Source organism: Rhagoletis pomonella, unplaced genomic scaffold (genome assembly GCF_013731165.1).
Source record: "Rhagoletis pomonella isolate Grant_MI unplaced genomic scaffold, Rhpom_1.0 Rhpom_scaffold_00005, whole genome shotgun sequence".
Classification (NCBI taxonomy): Eukaryota; Metazoa; Arthropoda; class Insecta; order Diptera; family Tephritidae; genus Rhagoletis; species Rhagoletis pomonella.
Genome location: NW_023458559.1, coordinates 82,715,702 through 82,726,127, shown reverse-complemented (window position 1 = coordinate 82,726,127; position 10,426 = coordinate 82,715,702). Strand labels below are relative to the sequence as shown.

General features: G+C 32.2%; 1 protein-coding gene across 1 annotated transcript in view; it reads left to right on the top strand.

Annotated features, from left to right (window-relative positions):
- The first annotated feature begins 43 nt into the window (after positions 1–43).
- LOC118740248 (ecdysone-induced protein 75B-like) overlaps positions 44–10,426 on the top strand; it is a 142,499-nt gene continuing 132,116 nt past the window's right edge. Inside the window, exons 1-2 of the mRNA XM_036471745.1 lie at positions 44–220; positions 9,293–10,384. Of these exons, the coding sequence (XP_036327638.1) occupies positions 9,937–10,384 (448 nt within the window). The 5' untranslated portion in view covers positions 44–220; positions 9,293–9,936. The remainder of the gene's footprint in view (positions 221–9,292; positions 10,385–10,426) is intronic.

Below are 10,426 nucleotides of genomic sequence, written 5' to 3'. Positions count from 1 at the left end.
TGTTTGCGGCGTCCACTTGTGTTGTCGTTAACCTTCACCTCTGGTGAGGTTGCATGGCGCGTACTCTTTGTTGTCGCACTTTTTCAAGCTCATACATCCGTGTTTACTTTTGCACAGAAATTTGCGAAATTCATTGGATCAATCTCTGATTTTTATTTCTATGAGAACACCATTGCGTTCTGAGACGCGAGAACGTTGGCTGACTCAACAACAAAACTATGTACGTATGTATGTATGTAAACAAATGCATTAGCATACGTGCAACTCAACTATTTCGACGATATCGAGACCAGCATTAAGTCAGTAAGAGAAAGTACGGCAACCGATTTGGTTCGTTTAAATAATTTAACGGGTTTCTAGCATATGCTAAAAATAACTAAAACAAATGAGAGATAGAGAGAGAAAAATGGCAAAAAAAAGAATTACGTGTTTCGAATGCTTATTTATTTCCGTTTCAATCGTATTGACTTAGCAGTACATATACATTCTTACAAAATTATGAAATAATTGTGAAAACAAAAGTAAACAACTTAATATTGCTTTTAACATAGATAAAAGTAAAGAAATTACTATAAAAAATTTGCAAAAATATGCATGGGTACGAAATAGTATGCTCGACTGCAAAAGCTACACATGCATACATACGTATGAAAAGACATACATACATACATATGTATGTACATATGTTTATAGTGGAAGTATTAAAACATTTTAGTAGGTCCAGTGTGCCCTTGTCCTTGACGCAACCTCTCCTTGCAGTTGTAGTTTCTGCTGCTATTCAATGTCATTTTTTTCCATCCCCCTCATTCCCGTGCAAACGACTAGCAATGTCAGTGTCGAAGAAAATTTCAACTTTTCACGGTCAAACCGGCGATACTACAGTCAAAATTGTAGTGATTTGTTGCTGTACAATACACGAAAGCTCTTGTTATTCCGCATTATTTTTACATACAAATTTATGTACATACATATGTATGCCAATGTACAATGTACATACATACATACGTATGTATGTGTATTGACGTCAGTAAACATTAAAACTACTTTCTGTTCTTAACTAAAAGCATTTAAATTTTTATTTGATATAGATATAGGTACATATGTATATTTGATATATATATATTTATATATATGATAGAATACAAAATTTATCGCGGATTAACATACATATGTACATCTATCTTAAACAGATATTTTCGTAGTTATTTTGCAAAACTTCTGGCAAGTGTCGTCTGAGAGTAACCTGTTTCTAAGTAATTTAACGGTATGCATACATACATATGTTTGTACATATGTATGGATAGCTGACACAGCAGCAACAATATTTCTCTCTTCATAATTATCGGTGCTTTTAAAATTAAAACAAATATAGCTACATATGTATGTATAAGATGAAATCAATCATCTTGTAGTTTACTAAGTATAGTTCAAAAGAACTTACGCATTTCAAAATTTCAAAAGTGAACAAAATCGTATGTACATAAGACATAGTACATTCATATGAAAATATAAAAAAAAAAAATTCGTTACGGTAAGGGCCATTGCACATTGTTCGGCGATATTAATACAATCGGATAAAGTGAAAATGTGATGATTAAAAGTTATAACGAATGATAAATAATAAGTAATAATAAAATTGATGTTCAACAACAATTGAAATCCATAAATAAATATATTAAAGAATTTGATTGATTACGGCAAACTAGCTTTTAAAGCGAGGAATTCATTATATTGTATATAAAATCGTCTTGCTTGTAAAATACAAAAAAAAACAAAAAACAAAACAGAAAAATGGTATGTGCAACTTATCTATCAAACAAATTTTTCGATAAATACAAATGCTCAAACCTACATAAAATAATAAACGACAATTCATACGTTAATGGATGAGTGTATATAGTATTTAATACCACTTTTAACTAATCTGTGCTATCATAAAAAAATAAAAACATATTTTTTATAAAAACTATGAACCAGTCCCCAGAGGTTAAAGTAAAGCCAATAAATTATTAAACTTTAATACACTCAGGATAAATAAATAAAAAACAATTTTGAAAACAACTATTTTTTGAGAATATTTTAAATGTGATAAATAATCAAACACTAATGCGAGATTAAAGTATGGTAATCTATCCATAAAAACAAGAATATTTAATTTAGTATAAACAAAAATTTTAAAATGTAAAAATTGCTGTCACCATAAACACATAAATCTCTAAAATTCGACTTAACCTATCTTGAAGTAGTGTTATTTTCAAATAAATATTTCGAATGGAAATTTAAAACGGCATGTCATACAAATAGATGTGAGTATTAAAATATGATATGATGACGAAATCGTTGTTTAACATGAGATATTTGCTAATTTATGAAAGTTTGTTATTCTCGAAAATGATTCCATTAAAATTCTACAGTTAACAAATGTAAAAAATTTATGCATGTTCTAGAAATATACTCCATTTCCCTCTTTCCGGTTTTTGGCAAATCGATACCCTCATTGAAGGCTTATGTACGAAATTGTTGATTGGTGTTGATTGAAATATCGTCGTTTCAACTTTAACTAAACTACTTTTGCATGATAAGAAGGGGTGTTTTCTATAATATGCTGACTTAGACTTAATGATATAATTAAACCAAGTTCTGTAGAATCGATAAAGTTCATGAAGTGGTTAAAGTAGTTAAGAGACTGTTGCAACTATTAACTTGGAGTAAATTAGCGTCCACGGTTATTTAAATATCGGAGTTTTCGCATTTCTGTAATTTACCGTTATGCGGAAAGCGGGTGTAATTTTAGACCAATATGAATAATTTTCAACGAATTGCTTTTCCGTACCAAGGTTATTAAGTGCGCCCAGTTTGGTAGAATTTGATAAGTCGGTTACCGAGATCCACATTCCAGGTCATAAGGGGGCGGCGCCTCTCCCATTATCCAAAAATGTATAATCAGGCAGGTTCTGCAATTCACTTCCGAGTGAATTTCAATCTAATTCGCATTGAATTCAAATTAACATTCATTCGGAAATAAATTGCAGAACCTGCCTCAATAATATAATTTTCTGCTAAGTGGTTATTGTAATCATCGATTTTAAGTGAATTAGCTCCAGCAGTTACTGAATTAGCGCAGTTTTCGGGTTTCTGTAAATTACCGTTATATGGTAGGTGGGTGTGTATTGCCAGACTTTAAAGATTTTCAGAACATTTCTTAGACCCTAGGCAAGACTCATACCGAGTTTTGTAAGGATTGGTGAAGCGGCTACTGAGATACAGCATTTCATCATAAGTGAGCGGGAAAAATGCTAAGAAACCTGTTTTCGCATTTTAGCGAACTCCAAATTGATTTGACCAATGGTTTCTTCGGCAAATTTGCTTAGAATTACACGTAGAATCCTTCTGAGCTATACGCGCATAGTAGAAAAAATCTCCCATAGAATTTTTTTCGCCCTAATCTGCATAAATCCAAATTTAAAACTTAAAAAATAAAAATAAAAATTTAAGTAAATATGTACAGTCAAAATTTTCATCTTTTTCAGAATTTTTGGGTATGCCATTTTATATCACCTTCAGTTCTAGTATAATAAAGTGCAAGTTTGAAGTGGCTAGAAAATACCGTTTCTTTTTGGCCTTTTTTTTGTTGACGGTGTTGTGTTACTCATTTTATCCATCCGAAGCAAATATTTTAGATTTTTTTTATTTGGAGGAAAATGAATAACACCTCCAAGAAAAAAAATATATACATTTTTCCCCTTTGAAGGCGACGTAAAATTGTAGGTACCTCCATCTGAGTAATAGCTTCAGCTAAACATTTAGCAAAAAATGTGAGCGCGACTGTAATCCGACTCAAATATTAGTATTTGATACAAATCATTAAAGAGCGTACATTACGTATACATCGGGGGCGTTACGAATGTAGTGTAATTATGGATTAGCAGTAATTTTGACGTTGTAATTATTAAAAGTTTATTTGGGAACCAGCATTAATACCAATAATAATGTCAACCTTGAAATCCAAAGGACAATCACTCTTGCCAACAAGTGCTACTTTGGACAGACTAGGTAACTGAGAAGTAAAGTCCTCTCTCGACGTATAAAAACCACACTCTATAACTCACTCATCATGCCTGTGCATGGACAATGAAAACGTCTGATGAAGCGGCTCTTGGAGTCTTCGAGAGAAATATTCTGCGCAGATTTACGGGCCTTTGTGCGTTGGCGATGGGAAATACCTCAGATGATTTAACGATGAGCTGCATGAGCTTTACAACGATAGAGACATAGTGCAATGAATTAAAATTCAGCGGCTCTGCTGGCTAGGCCATATCGTTCGAATGGACTGAAACGCTCCTGGTAGCAGAGGAAGAAGGAAGCCTCCTCTGTTTTGGAAAGACCAGGCGAAGAAGGACTTGGCTTTACTTGATATTTCCAATTGGCGTCAGCTGGTACAGAAAATGTCTTGTCGCGTCACTATGTTCTTTGCCTTATACCGAACGACCAATGGCAAGCGAGCGCTTGTTCTCGGAAGCTGGTGCAACCATCATTCAGGAGAGAAGGAGGCTTTTGAGGGCTAGATTATCAAAGCTTTTTTTCTGAACTCATTTAAAAATGTCTATTCATATTTAAATAAATCAGATTTGCATATTTGAGCTACATCAGAATTATAGCAACATACTAATACTTGTATTGGAATGATTGAAGGAAATTTCTATAAGTACATATATATACTGCACTGAGGGAAAAAAATATTAAAATCAAATAGAAACGTATAATAGGAAGTACTGTATATTGGTAAATATTCAATTCAATTACGCGCATATTAAAATGACCGCGTTCGTTATGAAAAATATTTAATTTGCCTGTTGCCTGCAGTGGAATTCGAACCCTGACTATCCCTGGATATCAACAAATTGTGACATGCATCTTTGCGCACTCAGTTACTCTCAGGCATATAAATTTGCTTTCAAATGTTGAATATCCATCAACATCACAGCACGAACAACAACAACTGTACGAATAAAAACCCAGCCAGCAAAATATCCGGAAACGTATCCGAATATGGAAACAATTTCGTATAAAAACTTGATGTTTCATCCGTTTTCCGATTCCGTTCTTGGACGTTTTTCAGATCAATTCTCCCACTAAATTGTTCATCCGAAACGTATATGCAGAAAACTATCGAAAATGGTTGTAAAACGGATGCGCTTTCGGCTGTTTTCCTGAAATTTTTTCTGAGTCAATTTTTCGTTGAAAACGATTTCATTATGAACTTCACCGAAACTTTTTCATAGTTACAGGCAACCAAAAAAAAAAAAACAAATTTAAGATTTAGCAATTATTTCAATTTTAATAATTAATTTTAATGTGTTGCTTCTGACGGAATTCAAACCTGGGACCTCCTGAAAGCTAACAAATAGTAGCACACTTCTCTGCACACTCAGCTACTGGCGAATACGTATACATATTTCAAATGCTCAGTTTGAACAAATATTTTAAAATTATTGTTTTGAAGTAAGACGATGACATTTTTCGGATGCGAAAAATGAACAAATATGGAATTCGTTTTCTGAACGTTTCCGGATACGAAAAATGTACGAAAACTGCAATGTAGGCAAAAAGTACGTTTCTCTGCTGGCTGGGAATGTACTACGTATGAATGTGTGTGTTGTCACCGCTCTCGGAGCGGCGCTCTGCATGCTTGAGGTGCGTATGTACACTCATATATATGCTCAGATGTGAACAGTCAAATACGTGCGTAATAAATTTTAAATGAAAATATTATTTTTAAACGATAATCATATATAAAGTATTGATTTTTACTATGCATTATTTCGTTCGTTCGATTTTAAAAAATTAGGTGTCAAATGAAAGGGCCTGACCTGTAGATGTGTAATATGATTTTAGTTTTTAAAAGGGTTGCCATATATGTGAAAATCAAATTCAAATAATTTATTAAAATAAATAAATTATCCCAATATGGGCATCAAAAGAAACTAGTGAACCCGCATGGCGTCAAAACGCCAACATTTAATTAAATTTTTTTAACAGGTGAAACCCTATACAAAAACCTCTAAAAATATTCCTAATGACTAATCTAAACCATTTCTCAGTGAGGAGAGGTCTCGCATGGTGTCGGCTTTCATTTCATCAAATTTCAAATCTCCCTGAAACTTCAAAAAATAAAACCTGTGCACATCTATGTAGAATCCCAGTTCTTTAATTTGACTTCTCATTTTGGAAAGTCGAAATAACGGTGCAGATGTGATGATCTTAATAAAAATAGATGACAACTCTAATTAAGAATATTATCAGCCATATTTTAAAATTTCATTTAACTTATGTGGCGACCCTCCTAAATATAGTTCTTAAATAATGGATTTTAAATCTATTTCCATTGATAACCATCGGTTGGTAATTCATTTAACTTAGTAAATAATTTTAGTTTAGCCCTTTGAGCTGGGGCAACCCTCAAACACATCAAAGCTGTTCTAAATTATCAAACTAAGTTGGGGTATTCACAACGGTGTCGTAAGTATCGTGTTGTTGTATGTCGTAAACTTTAAACGCCTAAAAAATATATTAAAGGGGTTCGCCAAGTACCATCAAAGTCATATTTTGAATTTTCGCAGTGTTAAAAAATAGTTGGTTGTGGTTTGAAGTTCTCTAAACGTTTATTTATGCTTTTCTTGAAGCTCTTTAATTTGACATCCATGTTTAATATTTCATATAACTTGGGTATAAAATGGTTCAATTAGACTTCTCAAATAGGTTGCAACCTTATTCAAAATATTTCCAAACTACTATTTTCTTAAATCCCTTTTGTATGACACCCATATAGCGATACCTTATTCACTTACCAAATTCCTTTAGTCAAAATTTAATTACAATTTTTTTAAAATATGGCAACTCTCCTATAGGTAGTTAAGTTATAAAGCCTTTTCAAAACCATTTCGATTGATACCCGTATTTAATAATTGATTTAACATTTTAATTAATTTGAGCTTAATTTCTTAACAGGTGGCAAATTTTTTCAAAAAAGTAAAACCTGCTTGAACATCCACACCCTAAGCCCTTTAATTTGGTACCCCACTTTAGAAAATGGAACGGACGGTGCGGATCTGAGGGCATTGATTAGTAAATAACTTGAGTTTAATTATTTAACAGATGGCAAAAAATAAAACCAGTTTTCACATCTACAGGCCAAGCGCTTCAATTTGACACCCCATTTTTGAAAATCGAACGAACGGTGCAGATCTTTTATGCTGCACAAGAAATGCCTTCGCGTATTATATACATACATACTAGTGAATCCGCGTGGCGTTAAGATGCCAAAATTGAGCTTAGTATTTTAAATAGATGGCAACACTATTCACAAACCTTATTAAATATTGCAAATGTTTCAAGTAAATTCGTCCATCCCTTGATATCCCATCCCTTATATCGGTTCTTCGCGGCATGGCACAAAAAAGACTAAGGGTGTGAAATCGCGGCTTCGAGGGGGCCAATTGACTTTATCGAGGCAGCTGATAACACAATTACCGAAATTTATCGGTCAAAATAAAAATCGAATAGATGGCAACCCTAACAAAAAATATTTTCAAACTAAAGTTTTTTAAAAACTCTTTTGCCACTCATATTTTAATATGTCATTAAAATTGTGCAAAAGCTAAATAAATTAGGCTTTTCAAACAGGTGGCAACCTTCTGCGAAGCATTTTCAAACTGAAATCTTTTAAAGCTCTTTCGTCTGATACATTGATACATAATTCAATTACCTAAAGAATTAAATTGAATTAAATTTTTTATCACCTGGCAACTCTCCTAAACAGTTCAGATACAAATCCTTCTCAAACCCATGAACGATTAAATCACCTCTTTTAGTAATTTATTTAACTTAAATTGTTTATTAACTTAATTTATTAAATTTAATAATTCTTTTAAATTTAAAATTTTCAACAGCTGGCAACTCTCTTGAAACCATCAAACTAAATTTTGATGTTTAAACTGAAGATTTCTTAGCAGTCTTTCGTTTAACACCCATATTCTAATACTGCATATAACTAAATTCGGTTTTTAAAGCAGGTGGCAACCCTTTTCAAAACATTTTCAAATTACTACCTTTTTAAACTCCTTTAGTCTGGACCCGTGGGGGAACATTTTGTAAATTACCTATGTAATTTCCCTGTTTAAAATTGAATTTGATTTTTTAAACAGGGGCAACACTCTCAAAGTTAATAAGCAAAGCTTTTAATAACCATTTCGACTGATACCTATGGCAACTATTTTCAAAAAGTAAAACCTCATTGCACATCTGCAAGCAAGCCTTTTAATTTGACACCTCATTTTTGAAAATCCGTTCGCTCGGTGTGGATCTGATGGCATTGATTATTAAATTATTTGAATGCAATTTTTATCAGGTGGCAACTCTTATCGAAAAAGTAAAACCTTATTGCACATCAACAGACCAAACGCTTTAATTTGACATCTCCTCGTTGAAAATCGGGCAAACGGTACAGATCTTTTATGCTGCACAAAAAATTCCTTCGCGTATTATATATATAGATAGATATAGATGAAGATGAAGATGAAGATGAAGATGAAGATGAAGATGAAGATGAAGATGAAGATGAAGATGAAGATGAAGATGAAGATGAAGATGAAGATGAAGATGAAGATGAAGATGAAGATGAAGATGAAGATGAAGATGAAGATGACGATGACGATGAAGATGAAGATGAAGATGAATGATAAAGATGAAGATAAATATAGGCAGACTGTTATTATTAATAATATTGAATTAAACAGTTTGTATCTTATTTTAGTTGCAACAATCTACTAGTTAATATTGTATACATGGATGTTTTCTCAGGCAAAAATAATAATTAAACTTTGCAGTTGGTTATAAAAAAAAAATTAAAGGTCGGTAAAAAATTTTAAATAAATATGTTTTTTGTATATTAGAAAATATATAGATGTGTATGTATATCGCACATTTCTTTCTTTCTTGCATTTCCTCTATTTAGTTTCACTTCTTCCGCGTGAAGGGACTGCATGCACTGAGTTTTTTTTATCAATCCGAGATAGATTAAAACAACATGTGTGAGACAACCGAAATCAGAAGGAACTAGGCCAAACACCTATGTACAATTACAAGCATACATATGTAAACTAAAAACTTAAACATTTCTTCATTAGCAAATAAATCTAGAAACATATATAATTTCACACAAGTACTTAACTTAAGTTATCAAAACATATTGCAAATTTACAATAATATTGTTTTAAATTTTTCTAATTTTTAGATAATCTTGCTTTTTCAAACTACTGATTGCTTTATTCCGGACGCAGAAAAAAAAGTAAGGATTAATTAATTTTTTAAATTTCCGTGAATAAAATGAGGAATAAAAAGATCTACATGACGAATGTACTAATATGAAATAAGTATAAAAGGCAGGTTTATGAACAACGCATAATGAATTTACAGAAAACAATTTGCGTATGAGTATATGCGGATAAAACGATAAAATAAATAAAAAAGATACTCTTAAATATAATTTAAGGGAAAGTGTACATATAAAAATATTTACATTGCAACTAGAAGGCTGAAAATTTTATAATTCATGGTAATATTACGGAAGCAAGAGAGGATGATAATAAAAGAAGAAAATATATTATTACGGATATAGTGGAGACAACGGATAAGTCAACACAACCAAATATAAGCTGAAAAAAGAGACTGACTAACACATTAAGCTTTTTATGGAGTCTAAGTAGAGTCTAAGACCAAAATAAATCAAAATCAAAATTTAGTTAATGGGAAAGTAAAAAGACACAGGCCAAGCCACAACTGATCGCACCTTTTTTCAATATTCTGAAAGTCATTTGCTAAAGCGACACTGCATTTAAAAATTCGGTGTTTTTGTAAAATAAAATTACAATAAACAAAATGCTAAATCAATTTAAATGTCTTGAAGCAATTTCTACTGTAATTAACAATAACAATCAAACGATGTCAACGACCGGCAATAGCGCTAATACAAATGATTCTAGCAGCTGTGAACTGCCTTATCCAAAACTAATAAAAACAGAGCCTATTGATTTAGAAATGACATATGTTGAAACAAATGACTTAAAGCAATATCGCCTGGACAACGTTATAGAAAAAAATGTAATGAAGGAGCAGAATGTCAGTGATACTACACCTAAATCCCTCTCTTCTACGAAAATTAATTACCAACATGTGCAGATACAAACAGTGCAACCAAGACAGCCTGGAATTGGTTTAACCAACACAAATACTATGCAAAAGATTATTTTAACTCCACGAGTAGATTTCGTTCAACGACCTACTTCCACCAGTAATATAGAAGGTGAAGGGGGTACAATTATAAGACATGTTTACTCACCACAATCCAACACAAGGGATCAAACTCAAT